General features: G+C 64.3%; 3 protein-coding genes across 3 annotated transcripts; 1 reads left to right on the forward strand and 2 right to left on the reverse strand.

The window, feature by feature from the left end:
- The first annotated feature begins 1157 nt into the window (after positions 1–1157).
- Positions 1158–4160, forward strand: MTX1 (metaxin 1). Its single transcript, XM_005532352.3, has 8 exons — positions 1158–1282; positions 1378–1447; positions 2249–2328; positions 2467–2559; positions 2847–3029; positions 3173–3249; positions 3505–3659; positions 3771–4160. The coding sequence occupies exons 1-8, from the start codon at positions 1202–1204 to the stop codon at positions 3995–3997; spliced, it is 966 nt and encodes a 321-aa protein (XP_005532409.1). The 5' UTR covers positions 1158–1201; the 3' UTR covers positions 3998–4160.
- Positions 4161–5684: 1524 nt separating this feature from the next.
- LOC102113896 (lysosomal acid glucosylceramidase-like) lies at positions 5685–9584 on the reverse strand. Its single transcript, XM_005532274.3, has 11 exons — positions 9490–9584; positions 8444–8558; positions 8127–8318; positions 7904–8050; positions 7636–7769; positions 7041–7213; positions 6704–6941; positions 6400–6624; positions 6147–6310; positions 5944–6069; positions 5685–5863 (listed from the first exon to the last, which is right to left on the reverse strand). The coding sequence occupies exons 2-11, from the start codon at positions 8508–8510 to the stop codon at positions 5755–5757; spliced, it is 1575 nt and encodes a 524-aa protein (XP_005532331.1). The 5' UTR covers positions 8511–8558; positions 9490–9584; the 3' UTR covers positions 5685–5754.
- Positions 9585–12649: 3065 nt separating this feature from the next.
- On the reverse strand, positions 12650–16000 carry LOC102111411 (lysosomal acid glucosylceramidase-like). The gene is made up of 10 exons (XM_005532351.2): positions 15937–16000; positions 15548–15739; positions 15326–15472; positions 15064–15197; positions 14548–14720; positions 14212–14446; positions 13266–13490; positions 13034–13197; positions 12831–12956; positions 12650–12755 (listed from the first exon to the last, which is right to left on the reverse strand). The coding sequence occupies exons 1-10, from the start codon at positions 15998–16000 to the stop codon at positions 12650–12652; spliced, it is 1566 nt and encodes a 521-aa protein (XP_005532408.1).
- Positions 16001–16862: the final 862 nt, after the last annotated feature.

Consider the following 16862-nt stretch of genomic DNA (forward strand, 5'->3'; position numbering starts at 1 on the left):
AGGCCCCGCTCACAGTGCCGGTCCCCCGGGAGGCCAGGCGGGCGCGTGCCCGGGAGCATCCCGGCCCGGGAGAGCCGGACCGGCCGCGGGGCCGCTTGTACGGCGGTGCCCCTCGCCTCGGAACCCCTGAGCCGGCAGAGCCCCGGGGCCGGTCCGTACCGCCGGGGTGTGCTCGGGCCGCTGAGCCGCTCCCGCGGAGCTCCGGCCAAGGCGGGCGGGCGGCCCGCGGTGTCCCGGCCGTGTTTACAGCTGTTTCCCCCGGTGCTATAACAACGGGCCGAGTCCGGCCCCGGGGCTGCCCCAGCCCCGCGCCCCCGGTGCGGCTCGGCGCCAGCGATCCCGCGTAACGGGGGGATGCGGGCGGTGGACGGGGGTGGTCCCGAGCCGCACACCGGGCGTTTTCCCCCCGCCGCTGCCAGCGGGCTCCCGGCCCGGCTGCTGCCCATGGAGACGTGCGGGGGGTGCAGGGCCGAGCAGGGTGAGAATGCGGAGCTGGGCTGAGCGGTGCGGGCCCATGCGGGGAGATAAGGGGCACAGCGGGACTGGGCGGTGCGGGAGCAAGAAGCGTGAGCCGTGTGGAGCTGAGCTGAGCCGTGCGAGGCAAAGTGGGGCCATGCGGGGCTAAGCAGGACTGAGCAGTGTGGAGCTGAGCGGTGCGGGTACAGCAGGGTGGAGCTAAGCTGAGCTGTGCGGGGCGATGCAGAGAGATGCGGGCACAGCAAGGTGAGCGGTGCGGGGCCGAGCAGGGTGAGCAGTGTGGAGCTGAGCGGTGCGGGGATGAGCAGGGTGAGCAGTGTGGAGCTGAGCGGTGCGGGGATGAGCAGGGTGAGCAGTGTGGAGCTGAGCGGTGCGGGGATGAGCAGGGTGAGCAGTGTGGAGCTGAGCGGTGCGGGGATGAGCAGGGTGAGCAGTGTGGAGCTGAGCGGTGCGGGGATGAGCAGGGTGAGCAGTGTGGAGCTGAGCGGTGCGGGGATGAGCAGGGTGAGCAGTGTGGAGCTGAGCGGTGCGGGGATGAACAGGGTAAGCAGTGTGGAGCTGAGCGGTGCGGGGCTCTGCGGGTTCTGCCCCAAAGGCCCCTGCAGACACCACCGTTCCCGTGCCCGGACTCTGCCCGGCCCCGCTCCATCGCGGAGCCCCCGCTCGGTGCCGCCCCGCGGCGGGGGCGGGCGGGGCCGCCCGTCCGGTTCCGGGTCGGCAGAAGATGGCGGCGCCCATGGAGCTGTTCTGCTGGGCCGGGGGCTGGGGGCTGCCCTCGGTGGATCCCGACTGCCTGGCTGTGCTGGTGAGCGGTGGGCTCGGGGCGGCGGGGCCGCTGCGGGCTGGGCCGGGGTCCCGCGGGCAGACCCCGCTCTATCCCTCCCTCCCTCCGTCCCGCAGACCTACGCGCGGTTCACGGGGGCGCCGCTGAAGGTGCACCGGGTCACCAGCCCCTGGAGGAGCCCCTCCGGTAAGGGCCCCGCCGAGGATCCCGGCACCGCCGGTACCCCCCACCCCATCGCAACGTGATCCCGTTGTCCCCACTCCCCATCAGTGCAGCCTCCACACATTTACACCCCGCACCCCATCACAGCCTCCCACCCCATCTTTTCTCTCACGTCCTGTGGCCCCCCTGGACTCCCTGCCCCTCTTACCCCACTTCATCCCTCTTGCCCTATGGTCTCTCCTCCACACCCTGCACCCCCTGTCCCATTACCACCGTTACCGTCTTATTGCACCCATCACACCCTCCCACCCTCATCTCCTGTGCCCCTGACTGCCCCCTCCCACTCTTATTGTACCCCCTTGTCCTGTGTCCCCCCAGCCACGGCACTCCCCTGTATCCCGTCACACCCCCAACATCTCGTCGCCATCCCTGTCCCATCACACCCCCTCTTGTCCTATTGCACCCCCTCATCCCATTGTGACTCGTGTCCCATTGAACACTCTCATCATACCCCCACCTCATTTCACCCCCCCCTTTTTTCTGTGCCCCCCCTGTATTACTGCATTCTTACACCCCATTGCACCCCACATCCATCACCCAGCCCCACTCCCTACCACAACCCCCTTGTCCCAGCACATTTCCCATTTCCCATCACACAGTTTCTACCCTCTCCCCTGCAGCGCTCTGTCTCCATCTCATTTTGTCAGTGCCTCGTGCCCCTCACCCAGGCATGGGGGTCCATCCCCCATTCCAGCCCCCTGCTCCCCTCACCTGCTCAGGGTGGCCCCGGGCACAGCGACTGCAGCCCCCTCCCCCTGCCCGCAGGGCACCTGCCCGCGCTGAGGACGCAGGACGAGGGCACCATCTCCAAACCTCAGCAGATCATAACACACCTCAGGAAACAGGTACAGAGGGGCTTGGGGCACCCCCTGGCCCGGGCTGTGGGGTACTGGAGCCCCTCAGGGAGGAGGGACCTCTGTTGTGTCGCCCACGGGCGGGATTTGGCGCATCCTGCGGAATCAAACCGGGCGTTTTCTCCGCAGAAGTACAACGCTGACTACGACCTGTCGGCCACGCAGAGCGCGGACACGCTGGCCTTCGTGTCCCTGCTGGAGGAGAAGCTGCTGCCAGTACTGGTGAGGCTCAGGGGGGCTGCAGGGAAGGGGGGCTCGCCGAGGATGGGGTGGGCTCAGGTGTGTGCCCAGCTGCCAGCAGAGCCAGAGAGCGCTGCCAGCAGCAACATCCCGGGAGCCTGGCATGCAGGGATGGGGTTTGGGGGTGGCAGCAGTGGGTTTTGCAGTCCGGGCTGGGGTCTGCCCTTGACCCCAATGCTCCTGCAGCCCCTCGTGGTCTCCAGGATGGCTGTGCTGGGCAGGGGCTGCAGCCCCACCGTGGCCAGGCTGTGCATTGTTCTCCACCACAGATCCACACCTTCTGGGTGGACGCCAAGAACTACGTGGAGCACACACGGAAGTGGTACGCAGAAACCATCCCCTTCCCCCTCAACTTCTTCCTGCCCAACGCTATGCACAAGCGGCACCTGGAGCGGCTGCAGCTGATGTGGGGGGACGACTACATGGAGGATGAGGAGAAGCTGGAGAAGGAGGTGAGGGATGGTGTCTGGGCACAGTGGCCAGGGAATCCCTATGAGGCCAAAGTCCAAACTGGGGTCTGGGTTCCCCGCTCCTGCTCCCCTGAGCACTTTGGGGGTACCTGGGCAGGTGCCAACGCTCTGTCCTCCTCCTGCAGCTCTACCGGGAAGCTCGGGAATGCCTGACACTCCTCTCCCAGCGCCTCGGCTCCCAGAAGTTTTTCTTTGGAGACTCGTAGGTGGCCAAAGGGGGGGATGGGAAAAGGGTCTGAGAGCCCCCTGCACCCCAGCAGGGCAGGGATAATCTGCAGGGGAGCTGCAGCCCCTGTGCATTGCTTTGGGGGTGGAACAGGCTTACAGGGGACAGGGCACCCTCCCAAGCTGGGGTAGCCACATGCCATCCCCAGGGCTTCTGGGACTGGGGGTGGCTGGTGGGTCTGGCTGGCTTTGGGTGGGGACAGTGGCCCAGGCACAGCTCTCTGTGTCCCAGGCCGGCCTCCCTCGACGCCTTAGTCTTCAGCCGCCTGGCGCCGCTCCTGAAGGCAAAGCTGCCCAACGGGAAGCTGCAGCAGCACCTGAAGTCCCTGCAGAACCTGTGCAACTACTGCACCTCCATCCTCAGCCTCTACTTCCCCTGGGACAGAGGTGAGAGCCATCCCCCACCTCACCCTTCGGGCTTGGGGTGACCTGTCCCCCCAGCTGGTGCTCGGTCTCAGGGTGACCCTTCCCACCCACATCCCTGCTCTGCCTCTGCAGGTGATCCCCTGACCGGCGCCCCTCGGGCTGCAGGCACAGACGGCAGTGAAGCAGAGGAGGACCCCCACAAACGGCGCAAGCAGCTGCTGTCGGTGCTGGTGGGGCTGGCGGCCATGCTGGGCTACGCCTTCCTGAGCGGCATCGTCTCCATCCAGCGTGGCAGCGTGGGGCCGGCCGGCCGGCAGCCCGTCACCCTGGAGGAGGAGGAAGAGGAGGAGGAGGAGTGAGGATGTGTGACTGTTCCTCCCCAGCCCCTGGAACTGACTGTTTTTACACTGGGAGCCTGGCAGCATCACTGCAGGTGCTCCGCTCTGTGTCCCACCAGGAAGCACAGCCCTCTCCATGGGAGCATCCCTGCCATGCCAATAAACCTCCCTCTCTCTGCCTGCACCCTCTCGTACTCCCAGCACCCTTAAAGCCCTTCCCAGTTTCCCCAGCTGCCCAGGCTGGAGTGTTGCAGCAGGCACAGTGTGTCCTGCCTGTGGCTCTGCCCCTCGCCGCAGCCTTGGGTCTTGCTGAGGACCGGGCAGAGCGGGGACCTGAAAGTGTCTGTGGCATCTCGGCAGTGCCCCCTGTGCCTTCTCCAACAGCACTGGGGCTGAGCCCCACATCTCCCCTTGCGTCATTCTGATGTGGCATCCCTGGGGCAGCGCAGACAGCAGTTCTGTGGGGCTGGGACCTCCCCTCCACACCGCTGCCAGCCCGGCTGCCCCGAGCACGGGACACAAAACCAGAGGCAAGGCCAGCTGGGGCTGCTTGTCAGGACACGTCCCCAGCCCAGGAGCACTCCCCGCTGCCAGCGGGACACCCGGAGCCCCGCTCCAGCAGCCGGGATCCCTCCAGCGCTGACATCTGTTTGCATTCCAGCACGCCTGCCAGCGCCGGGGAGCTCCTGCGGCTGGCACAGCTGCATCGCGTGGGCTGCGAGCGGGGTCGGGGGCGGCCACCTGAGCTCCGTCTTCCCCCGCGCTCCCCTGGGCCACCCGGCGTGGGGCTGGTGCCGGTGTTGGCTGCGCCGCCGTTCCCGCCGGTCGCTGCCGGTTTCCGAGTGCACGGATGGAAAGGTGGCGAGGGGCCAGGCCGGCACACAGCCCTCGCTTGTTTGGCCCAGCCAGCGGCATCCCAGCCCTGCTGCTGCGGTGGCTGAACGTCCCCAGGCTGCGCTCCCGGACACGCGCCCCCGCCCCCCGTGCCCCCCACCCGGGCGCAATGGCCGGAGGCCCCCACGCTGGGCTGGAGCAGAGCCACGGTGCTGGGCCAGCTGCACAGCCTCCCCCATACTGGCCCAGTTCGAGGGGCCCCACTGGGAGGGGGATGAGTCAGTGCAGCCCCCCCCCAACACGCTCCCCTCTAACGTCACTCAGGAAGTATGTGCCCCATGCTCCCCGTTCCCATTAGCTGGAGGGGCTGATAGCTGCTCCAGCAGCAGAAACCACAGCCGCCTGCTCTGGCCGGGGAGAAGCTGGAGCTGCCGACACCAGAGCTCTGCTCTAAATCCCGGCTGCGTGTCCTGACTGCAGCTGGGCTCTGGTCCCTGTCTGCTTTGGGCTCTTCCCTGCCTGGGGGATGCTGCAGTGGAAGACAGGAGATGCCACCCCTTATGGTGACAGTCCCCTGCATCCCTGCAGCACCGGCCCTGTGGGATGCCCCAGGAACCTGGGCAGAGGAGGGATGGGACCCGTGGGACTCAGGAGGTACTATCAGCCTCAAATCTGCCTCCTCTGGCCACTGGCAGTCCTGCCCACTGAGCTGGTACCAAGGGGAGGTCAGGGCTTTGGGCAAGTTTGTAGAAAACCTGTTTATTTTATGAAAACATCTAGAAAAGCACAGGCGTTGCAGCCCTAGGGTCAAACAGGTCCCCTGGGGCACAGGGGGCTGCAGGGGCTGTGCTTCAGCCCCAGCCCCACTGGAGTCTTCTCTCCAAGCTGCCACCACCGCTGGCACCTGGTGCTGGCACCTCGCTCCTCTGCTGGCTGTGACCACGCTAGGCTGGCTGCTTCCAGAGGAACGTCTGGATGGAGTCACTGGGAGCCACGGCCTCGAAGAAACCGACGCGTGGGTCGGAGATCCCAAAGGACACGTCCATGGGGGAACTGTGGGGAAAGTGAGAGGGGATGGGGGCTCAGTGGGGTCAGTGGGGCCTTTGACCAGGGATCAGAACTGAGCCACTCACCGGTTCAGGACCACCAGGACGATGGCGCCGTCGGGGCGCAGGAAAGCCGAGTGCTCCAGGTCACAGCGGCGGCACTTCTTGGAGACGGCCAGTCCCACACGCTGTGAGCCCTCAGGGATGAACTTGCTGTGGGGACAAGCAGGGTCAGAGTCTGGTACTTAGGATGTGGTACCTGGAGCCAGCAGGCTGTGGCCCCAACACACCTGAAGTGGCCCAGGTGGTAGAACATGGGCTGCTTGTAGAAGACGTCCTTGCTGCTGTCCACAATGACAGGGCTGTCCACGTAGTTCTTGCTCCAGTTGGGGCCTCCCTCCATGTCCAGGGCCAGGTTCCAGTCGGTCCATCCTGTCACGTAGTTGTTGAGGTTCTGTGGGACAGGGGGTGGTACTGAGCCACAGGCAGGCCCAGGGGCTGGCCAGGGTGGCCGGTGTGTCCACAGCTCCCACCAGGCCCTACCGTCAGGATGCTGTGGCTGTACTTGCTCCCACGGTCCCATCCACCCAGCACCACCCTGGGCTCCCAGAAGTAGGAGCCTGTGGAGGCCTCCGTGGAGAGGAGGAAATAGTCTGGGAAGAGGTGATGGGTGATGGAGAGTGTCAGGTCGATGGGCGCCAGAAAATCCAGGTACCAGTGGATGCCGATGCCACTGATATAGCTGGCAGCCACAGGGTCCTTGAGAACCTGCCAGGAGAAAAGGGTCACCAGTGCCCAGGGCTGGGAGCTCTGCTGTGGGGCCAGGACAGCTGCTATGGGGACTCACCACCTCTGCCCAGTAGGGCAGCATCACCCTCTGGTCATCCAGGATGATGAGCTGGACATGGCGGTGGGAGCTGTTGGCCAGTGCCGGGCCCAAGTCCTGGGCAATGAAGTCCCGCTGGTGCTCGGGGGAGAAGCCCAGGCACTGGAAGGGGTAGAAGACGATCTCACCAGCCGTGGGCTCGTTCCCTGCTGTCACCGCCCAGAAGGTCAGGTTGTACTTGGCATATTCATCCAGGAACCTGGTGTGGGGTAGACAGTGAACAGCCCTGTTACACCTGTGCACGCCCCAGCTCCAGGTACAGCATCCCCAGCACCCCCTCACCCCCGTGGCCCCTCACCTGATGAAGTACTTGGCCCAGGCCCGGTGGTACTTGTCCCCAGGGCTGCCCTTCAGTGTTCCCCTCCCTGTCATAGCTCCATTCGTCTTCATCCAGACCGGCGAGGTCCAGGGGCTGGCATACAGTGACAGCGGCCGCTTGGCCACTGCCTGGGCTGCTTGGAGGATGGGGATCTGAGGAGAAGTGGAATGGGAGAGCTCTCTGGGTCTGTCCCAGTGCTGGCAGTGCAGGCAGCAGAAGCAGGAGCTTCCCAGAGATGGGAAGGTGCTTCCTTTCCCCATCCCATCCCACCCAGGTGTAAGGATAAATCCTCTCCCTCCCCACTGGAAATGCTTCCCTTCCTATTTCATCCCACCCCATCCTATCCCTTCATGTCCCATCCCATCCTTTCTCCCACCCAGGTGGAAGGATGAGTCGTCTCCCTCCTAATCAGCAGGAAGGAACTCTCTTTCATCCCCTGTCTATCCCATCCCATCCCATCCCATCCCATCCCATCCCATCCCATCCCATCCCATCCCATCCCATCCCATCCCATCCCATCCCATCCCATCCCATCCGCAGACCCAATCCCTCAGACTCTTCCTGCAGGACTTACCTTCATGTGCGTGTCCTCCTCGGTCAGGTTGAAGTGCCTCAGCTCGAAGTCGCCCTCGGCGTCGGCGTAGGTGTACAGGCGGATGGAGAAGTCAGTGCTGGCCATGGGCACACGCACCAGGTTGTACTCAATGCCTGAGGACAGGCAGGTGGTGATGGGCATCCTCGAGTTGCATTTGAGGGGTCCAGATCCCCCAGCCCCTCAGAACAAATCTCAGCAGCCAGACCCCAGCTCTGCCACCCAACAGCGTTGCCTGCCCTGGGCTCACCTTCCTCAGAGAAGTAGGAGCGGAGCAGGTGCTTCTGGGCATCCTTGGACAGGGACTGGATGTTGATAGCAGCCGCATCAGTGATGGAGCCACCAAACCCCTTCACCTTCTGGTACCTCTGTGCCGTGTCCAGGGTGAGGTGGAAATCTGTGGGGACACACAGTGTCACCATCCCCGCCGTGTAGGACAGGCTCTGTCACAGCAGCAGCAGCCAGGGTGGTACCTGGGCTCTTGGCGTTGTGCTGGAAGCTCCCCTCGCTCCTCTCCAGCCGCTTGCCGGCCTTGCTGCTCTCGTACTTGATGTAGGAGCCGGGGGCTGGCAGGACCAGGGGGTCCAGCGTGTCACAGTACATGGCACTGCAGACACAGACCAGCGAGCCGTGCCCAAAATCCTTGGCATCACAGGGACGGCCACCTGCAGCAGAGGAAAGACCAGGTGGGCACCGAGGGCCGTGGCAGGAGCCCAGCTCATCCCTTCAACCCATGACAGAGTCCAAATCCACCACCCTCCAAAGCCCAGGGATGTGTGCCAGCACATACCTGTGACCTGCAGGGCCACCTGTGCCAGCAGGAGCCAGCTCAGGACACTGGCACAGCCTGGCCCCATGGCACCTCTGCTGCAGCGGCTCAGACAATGCCAGTGGACACTCTAGAGCTGGGAGCAAGGGGAGATGTCAGCACCCAGAGCTTCTCAACCTGACCCAGCCCCACACAGGGACAGACACAGGGCAGGGAGAGCCCCAGCATCAAGCCCAGGGACTTTGGAGACCACTAGACCCCCCTGCCAGGGCTAAGCCTGTCCTGCCCTCTGCCCACTGCTCCAGCCCAGCACTCACCTTCCCTCCCACCCCTCCAGAGTCTACCAACAGTTCTGGCTATGTCCCAGGTGGTGGTGCAGCCCCCCAGGTGGTGGTGCAGCCCCCCAGGTGTGAGCCACCCCACCAGCCTGCTGTTCCCAGCCGCCCACGTTGGCTCTACCCAGCAACTTTGTTCACTCCCATGAACTCCCTCCCACTCTTTGTCCCTCCTCACCTGTTCCACAGCTGTGCCATGCCATGTCATACCATGCTGCATCACCCCACATATCCCCAGTGCCTCCCGAGCCAGGGCTAGGAGCAAACAGCTCCACTCTCCCAATCCCACGTGCGTGGCAGCTGGGGCTTGTCCAGGCAGAGTGGTTTGGGGCTCAAGCCCCTGGCATGCAGAGTCCCACATTCCCCTGTTCTGTGTTCACACCCTGTCCTGTCCTGTCCTTCTCGTGGTGCTGCGCAAGGAGCCTCTCAATGAGAGCACAGCAGGAGCCACCTCCAAACCTCAGGACCCTGATGCCAGACTGAGGACACCTGGGCACCTCTGCCAGGGTGGGATGGTGCCCTCTTGTTTCTCCCCGAGATCTTGTGGGATGTGGAGTGGGGCCAGGCAGCCGTTCCACCTCCATTGCTTCCCACTCCCTGCCTGGGAATGAAGCCCAGCTTGGCCAGGGCATGGCCTCAGCATGGTCCTGCTGCCCAGGGCTGTCCCATCCCTATCCCCATCTCAATCCCCGTTCCCACCTGCTGAAGCCACCTCGGATCCAGGGCACTCACCTGCTGCCAAACCACCTCTCTCTGCGTCTCTGTGGCAGAGGTGGCGGGACCTGTGTCCTGGCTGTGCTTGCTGGGAGGTGACGCGTCTGGCGGAGCAGGAAAGGTGAGTTTGGAATGGGACAGCTCATGGGACTCTGCGTTTGAAGAGGAGCCTGGGGATGATTTTGCAACCTGGCTCCAGCGAGCTTTCCCCACACCACAGTATTTGCAAAGCTCTCCTGAAACCTGTTCCAGTGGCCAGAGGGAAGCTGGGGAGGGGAGGATGCTCCCCAGCCCCTCAAGTGCCTCCATCACCCCCCATAGCCAGGAAGAGATCCACGGGAGCAGCCCTGCGTCCTGGGACACGTCGGACAGGGCAGGGCAGGCTGTGTCCACCCTGGGTCCCTGCTTATCCCACCTGGCAGCAGTTGGGCTTTGCCATGGCCAGTGCCACTGCCATGACCTGTGTCCCGTTTGTGGCTGCTCCAGGACCTTTCCTGGCACGGGCAGAGGCAGCAGCCGGTCATGGCAGGGACCCCCGACCCCTCCCGCTGGCTCAGCGGGCGGTGGGCACAGCGCTGCCCGCAGAGGTGCCCTCGCCCCCACCGTGCCCCCCACGCCGGAGCCCCAGGCCGCAGCGGGCTGGGTGGAGCCGGCTGCAGCAATTTATCATCTGCAAAACAAGTCTGGGCTCCACACCGTCTAATTTGGGATCCTTCTTAATTGCAGGCATCTGCTCCGCAGGAGAAACAGGAGGCGGGCAGAGGCACGGAGGGAGCGGCATCTGCCCCGGGTTCCCCTTGGGGCAGCTGGTGGCTGTGGCCAGGGAGGCAGACCCCCACCCAGGGACCACAGACCCCCACCCAGGGACCACAGACCCTCAACCAGGGACCACAGCCCCCTTCCCAGGGAGCACAGACCCCCTCCCAGGGACCACAGACCCCCACCCAGGGACCACAGCCCCTCACTCAGTGTCACAGCCCTGTCCCAGGGACCACAGACCCCCACCCAGGGACCACAGCCCCTCACTCAGTGTCACAGCCCTGTCCCAGGGACCACAGACCCCCACCCAGGGACCACAGACCCCCTCCCAGGGACCACAGCCCCTCACTCAGTGTCACAGCCCTGTCCCAGGGACCACAGACCCCCTCCCAGGGACCCCAGACCCTCAACCAGGGAGCACAGCCCCTCACTCAGTGTCACAGCCTCTGGCCCAGAGTCACAGCGCCTCACTGGAGACCGCAGCCCCCCACCCAAGACCCTGCTTCTCCTGCTGCCACCAGAGAAGGGCTCCCCCAGCACTCGCTGCAGGCAGTGGGGATGATGGGGGTGGTTCCTCCAGCCTCACCCCACCCCTCGCTCCCCTTGCCCGGGGTGGGGTGTTGCATCCCCCCGTTTCCCAGCTGGATTTTCAGCCGGGAGGGAAGGCAGCATCCCGCAGCAGCTGAGCTCCAAACAGGCAGGAGCAGGAGCCAGCCCAGAGGGGCTGAGCCAAAGCCTTGCCCTGCACACCTGTCCCTAAGCCCTGCTGAGCACCGGGGGTGAGGGCTCCGATGTCCCTTGGGAAGGGGACATTCCCAAGGTGTCAGGAATGGTGTGGCAGCAGGACCAGCACAGTGAGCCTGGGCACTGATGAGGTCACCCCTGGAATCCTGGGGGTCAGTTCTGTGCCCCTCCTGACAAGAGGGACATTGAGAAGCTGGAGCATGTCCAGAGAAGGGGATGCAGCTGAGGAGGGGTCTGGAGCACCAGGAGAGGATGAGAGAGCTGGGGGGATCAGCCTGCAGAGAAAGAGGCTCAGGGGGGTCCTTCTGGCTCTACACAACTCCCTGACAGGAGGGGGCAGCCAGGTGGGGTCAAGGTCTGTTCCCAGGGAACAAGAACAAGAGGAAATGGCCTCACGTTGCTTCAGGAGAGCTATGGCATTTCCCAGGAGAGGTTTAGGTTGAATATTAAAGAAAATTTCTTCACGGACAGGACTGTCCAGCCCTGGCATCGTCTGGGTGGAGTTATCATCCCTGGAGGGATTTAACAAATGTGTATGGAGCACTTGGGGACGTGACTTAGGGCTGGCCTTGGCAGTGCTGGGGGAACGGTTGGACTTGATGATCTTTGAGGCCTTTTCCAACCTCAAGGATTCCATGATTCTATTCTATGATTCTAAGCACACGCAGCCTGACCCAGCTGCCGTTGGGGCCAGCATTCCCCAGGAACACGGATAAAAGCACAGGACAGGCTCCTTGAACAGGGCTGGGATGGAGCCCGGTGCCACCTTCACACCACACTCCAATAAACCAGCTGTAAAGCCTCTGGGTTTTTCGTTTTCCCTAACCTCAGCAGTTCCGTGGCTCTCACACAGGGGCATTGGCCAAGGAGAGCTCTGGCTTTCTCATTCCTGTACTTCAAAGACGCTGGTAACGTTCTCAAAGGCACAGGGAATACTGTAACTGGTATTTAGGGAAAGTAAATAGGACAGGGAGGTCATTGCGGGCTGTGGCCAGTGTTGGCCACAGCCAGAATAGAGGGGACTCTGTCCAGGGGCCACCCTGGAGACGGTGGCACCAGCCTAATTTGTCCGTAAGGTTTGGTGGATGGGGCCACTGATATCATTTACTCTGCCTTTCCAACAGCGTCTGACATTTGGATTTTTAAAATATTCCCCCAAAAAGCAAGCTGGGGAAAACCAACAGCACATATGGAATGAATCAAGGGCTGGCAGTGGCGGAGGCTCCAGCTGCAGGGATAAACAAGGAGACACCCGCAGGCCACGGGGGCCGGAGCCCCCGGGGCACCCCTGGCCCCGAGCCGCCCCGCCGAGGAAAACCGAGCGATTTCCGAGCGCGTAGAGGAAACACTGACGGGAACGGCGCATTCCGGAGGGAGAGCGTCATGGCTTTACTTGGCGCCCACGACACACGCGAAGGTTTCAAGGGGGCCACGTGTGGAAGTGTGGCCCAGGAGCTGCTGCAGAGGGAGCTTCCAGAGGGATGGGAAGTGCCGGGAGGGAGGGGAGGCTGGGAAGGAGCAGGCCTGGCCAGACCCCGGTGCCAGGAGCACACGGAGCCCCTCGTGCAGGGGCTGCACTCCTGGCATCTGCTGCCACTCCTGAGGGATGTTGGAAAGGGTGGAGGAAGAGTTGACCCCCGGAGCCCCCCAGAGCCCCCCAGCACTCCCCTGGCTCTCACTGCTGCCGCCACAGGTAGGTCTGGATGGAGTGGGCTGGAGCCACAGTCTCAATGAAGCCCATGGCAGGGTCCCGGATTCCAAATGGCACATCCCGGCCAAACCTGGGGAGCGAGAGGGGCTGAGCCGGTCGGCACAGCCTGGGCTGAGCATCATCCCCGTCCCCTGCCCGAGCTGACCTGTTGAGGACCACCAGGACAAGGGCACCATCAGGGCGCAGGACGGCCACGTGTTCCAGCTGGCAGAGGAGGCAACGGCGGCTGCTGTGCAGCCCCACCCGCCGGGAGCCCTCGGGGATGAACTTGCTGTGGGGAGAGGACCAGGAGATGGGTTCTGCCCCTGGTCTGGGGCTGGCGGCAGCACCTGAGCCCCCCTGACCCACCTGAAGTGCCCCATGTGGTAGAACATGGGCTGCTTGTAGAAAACGTCCTTGCTGCCGTCCACAATGACTGGGCTGTCCACAAAGTTCTTGACCCAGTTGGGGCCTCCCTCCAGATCCAGGACCAGGTTCCAGTCGGTCCAACCAGACACAAAGTGGTTCATGACCTGGGGGGGCAGGGAAGGGGCTGTGCAGGGCTCCCCCCAGCCCCGGGCGGGCCGTGTGGGGGCCGTACCGTCAGGATGCTGTAGCTGTAGTGGTCCCCCCGCTCCCAGCAGCCCAGGGACACGGCGAAGCGGAACGTGAAGAAGCCAGTGCAGGCCTCTGTGTAGAGGAGGAAATGGTCGGGGAAGAGCTTGTGGGTGGCCTCCAGGCTGCAGCCGGGCGGGACGATGGCATCCAGGTACCAGTGGACCGCCAGGCCAGCCACGTAACGGGCAGCTGTGGCGTTTCCCAGGACCTAGGGAGCAAAGGAGATGCCTCACACCGACGCTCCCCATGCCTGAAGCCTGCGGGGATGGACACGTGGACTCCGTGTGCCAGTGTGGTCTCTCAGGGCCACCTCTTGTCCCCTCCCATGGGCACCACAGCCCACCCCACCTGCAGCCCCCTCCCTGCAGCACCCTGGCATGGATCTGGTGCCCCAGCATGGTTTGGCACCTCGGTGGGTGCAGTGCACAGGGGATGGGGCACAGGTTTGCCTCTCAGTGGGCCCTTTGCCCTCCACCTGGGCCCTGCTGCTGCCTGGTCCTCCCTCCACATCCCCCTGGGGTGGTCCAGCCCTGCAGCTGGAGGAAAAGGAGGGGCATGTTGCCTGGCTTGAGGCTGGGGCAGGAGCACATTTTACTTTCTTTCCTCCTAGTTTTAGGTAATTCCCCCAAACAACCCCTGCAGCATTATTGGGGGGGAAACGAAATCAAGCCAAAACTCTGCCCAGAAAAGGTGCTGGTGTCCAGCAGCACTGCCAGGATCCAGGGATCCAGGATATGGGTGCCACCTCCTGTCCTCACTCCCGCCGGGCACACGCGGAGGCGGCTGCTCTGGAAGGAGCCAGCTCCGGCTCCCACTCTGGCAGACCCGGTTTGCTCCCGCTCTCCAGGGCTGGGAGAGGCTGCCAGCTCCATTCCCAATAAAGCCTGGGGCTGGGGAGAGAGGGGAAAGGCAGGGGCGCTGCTCTTCACCACTTTGGCCCAGTGTGGGAGGTGGATGCGCTGGTCGTCGAGCATGAGGAGCCGTGTGCGGTGGGGGCTGTGGGCCAGCGCGGGGCCCAGGTCCTGGGCGATGAAGTCCCGCTGCTGTGCGGCCGTGAAGGCGATGGTGGGGGCCTGGGGGGGTGTGAGGAGCCCCGCCAGTGGCTCGTTCTGCGCCGTCACTGCCCAGAAGGTCACGTTGTGTTTGGCATATTCATCCAGGAACCTGGTGCAGAGAAGGGGGGGCAGAATCAGCTGTGCTGCCCCTCCACTCCCACCCTAATCCTCCTCCCGCTGCCCATCCCAGCCTGGCTCCAGAGACAGTACTTGATGAAGTAGTTGGCCCAGCTCTTGTGGTACTTGTCCCCTGCCTTCCCCTTCAGAGTCCCTTTCCCACGGACATCCCCGTTACTCCTCATCCAGGCTGGGGCAGTCCAGGGGCTGGCAAACAGCAACAGCGGCCGCTTGCTCATGGCCAAAGTTCGGCGCAGAAGGGGAATCTGTGGGAGGGGGCAGAGGGACAGGATCAGCTGCAGCCACAGTTCCCCAAAACCACAGGGCCTAGCTCTGGAGGAAGGGGAGAACTCAGGGGACCTCAGCAGGGATTGGTAGCTGGCAAGCACCACCCCAGGCACAGCGCCCTGGCTCCTCACCCTGCCAGTGCCAGCTGGGATGCGCCAGGACGTGCCCCGGAGGAGGTGCCAGCTCCCATAGGCTGTCCCCATGCTGCACTGCCACAGTGTGCAGGGCTCAGCAGCACCTGGTCCTGGAGGTCCTGGCACAGGCAGGAGCTCCGGCACCAGAGGGGACAAGGTGCTGATGGCCGCAGCTTCAGCCTCCCACCTTCATCTTCACGTCCTCGTCCGCCAGCCTGAAGTGCTTCAGCTCATAGTCATCAGGGACATCATCATAGCTGTAGGGGCGCACAGAGAAGTCGCTGCAAGCCATGGGGACCCGGATGAGGTTGTACTCAATCCCTGAGGAGCACGAAAAGCATCAAGCGGCACCGGAGCATCCAGGTGACGACGTCCCTGCAGCAGGGACAGGCACAGCCACCTCTGGTGACCCCACCATCTGCTCACACCGCCGTGCCCGCACCGCTCACCGCTCTCAGAGAAGTAGGAGCGCAGCAGGTTGTCCTGGGCTGGCTGTGACAGCTTCAGGATGTTCATGGCAGCAGCATCGGAGAGGGACCCTCCGAAGCCCTTCACATGCTGGTACAGCGTGGAGATGTTGAGGGTCAGCAGCAGCCCTGCGGGAAGAGCCCGGCTCAGTCCGTGCTGCCCGGGGGTCCCTCGGGGGCACCGCCACCCACCCGTGGCAGTACCTGGGGTGCGCAGACTGCTCTGGAATCTCCCCTCGCTCCTCTCCAGCCGCTTGCCGGCCTTGCTGCTCTCGTACTTGACGTAGGAGCCGGGGGTCGGCAGGACCAGGGGGTCCAGCGTGTCACAGTACGTGGCGTTGCACACACAAACCAGCGAGCCGTGTCCAAAATCCTTGGGGATGCAGGGTCGGGCACCTGGGAGGCGTGGAAGGGTGGCGGTGGCTGATGGCTCAGGGACGTATCCCTGTGTGCTCTCCCGCCTGCCCCAGGGCGATGCCCGTGCTCCGCATGCCGGCACCTCCCGGGCGCAGCTCCGCGCTGCCCCTGGGCTCCCGTCCTTGCCCCAGGGTGCCCAAGCCCCGCTGCCACCCCCGCGACGTCCCCGCGCTCACCTGCCACCCGGGACACTGGCAGCAGCAGCAGCAGCAGCCAGCCCAGGATGCCGACAGCCCACATGGCCCTTCCGCGTTCCCCAAACAGGTCCCAGGGAGCAGCTCCTGCGGCGGGGACACCCTCAGTCAAGGCACGGGGATGGAGGGATCAGCCCCATCTCCCTGTTCCTCCATGGAGCTCCTGCCACATACCCCATTCCCCCCAAACACCCTCATCTTGCAGGTCGGGTGGGGAGGGTCCGCACCCCACCCGCCTTCACCCCAGCTGCTCCCGACCTGCGCTGCCACCAGCCCTCCTCCTCCTCAGCAGCTCCTGCCTCCCCACCTCGCCTTTACAGGGAGCTGCTCGGAGACCTCCCTCCGCAGCACACCCTCTCCCACCCCCACAGCTCCTCCTTGCTCTCCTCCCGGCCCGTACCTGCCCTCGGGACCGCCGCACATCTCCTCGCCACGGGGCTGGGGAGCGCCGGGTCCCCTCTGCCGCAGTGCCAAGGAGGGACAGGGACACGGTGCTGGCAGCTGTGCCTGAGTGAAAGGTTCAGCCAGCACAGGGAGGTGTCATAGGGGCAGATCTGAGCCCCTGGGAACCCAGCAGAGCCAAGGACAGGCTCATGGCACGGCTGCCAGTCCTGCTGGGGACCTCCTACAGCACCCTGAGACACCCCCTGCCCGCCACCCCGCTGTCCCCACTGTCCCCCAGGGGCCGCAGGGCTGTGTGCTCAGCACAGGAGGGTCCAGGACACCCAGGCAAGGTCAGTGAAAGCTCAGGGCACAGCATTGGAGGCCACATGGGAGCTGGGGCTGCTGCCCTTGCCTGCCCAAGCCTTTGGCATCATCCTCCCCAACTCAGCACGTGCTGGGGAAGGCGGCAGTGGTGGCAGCGGTGGCAGCAAGCGGGCAATACCCCAGCTCCTGCAGGGCTGCAT

This window comes from Pseudopodoces humilis, chromosome 31 (assembly GCF_049639895.1).
Source record: "Pseudopodoces humilis isolate 2021_Gansu_Grassland_sample_001 chromosome 31, ASM4963989v1, whole genome shotgun sequence".
In the NCBI taxonomy this organism is placed as follows: domain Eukaryota; kingdom Metazoa; phylum Chordata; class Aves; order Passeriformes; family Paridae; genus Pseudopodoces; species Pseudopodoces humilis.

Coding starts and splice junctions, on each gene's coding strand:
- MTX1 (XM_005532352.3), top strand. CDS start 1,202: ATGGCGGCGCCCATGGAGCTGTTCTGCTGGGCCGGGGGCTGGGGGCTG. Junction 1,283..1,377: donor CCGACTGCCTGGCTGTGCTG/GTGAGCGGTGGG, acceptor TCCGTCCCGCAG/ACCTACGCGCGGTTCACGGG. Junction 2,329..2,466: donor TAACACACCTCAGGAAACAG/GTACAGAGGGGC, acceptor TTTTCTCCGCAG/AAGTACAACGCTGACTACGA.
- LOC102113896 (XM_005532274.3), bottom strand. CDS start 8,510: ATGGGGCCAGGCTGTGCCAGTGTCCTGAGCTGGCTCCTGCTGGCACAG. Junction 8,319..8,443: donor GGTGGCCCTGCAGGTCACAG/GTATGTGCTGGC, acceptor CCTCTGCTGCAG/GTGGCCGTCCCTGTGATGCC. Junction 8,051..8,126: donor GCACAACGCCAAGAGCCCAG/GTACCACCCTGG, acceptor GTGTCCCCACAG/ATTTCCACCTCACCCTGGAC.
- LOC102111411 (XM_005532351.2), bottom strand. CDS start 16,000: ATGTGGGCTGTCGGCATCCTGGGCTGGCTGCTGCTGCTGCTGCTGCCA. Junction 15,740..15,936: donor GCCAGTGTCCCGGGTGGCAG/GTGAGCGCGGGG, acceptor CACGCCTCCCAG/GTGCCCGACCCTGCATCCCC. Junction 15,473..15,547: donor GAGCAGTCTGCGCACCCCAG/GTACTGCCACGG, acceptor CTCTTCCCGCAG/GGCTGCTGCTGACCCTCAAC.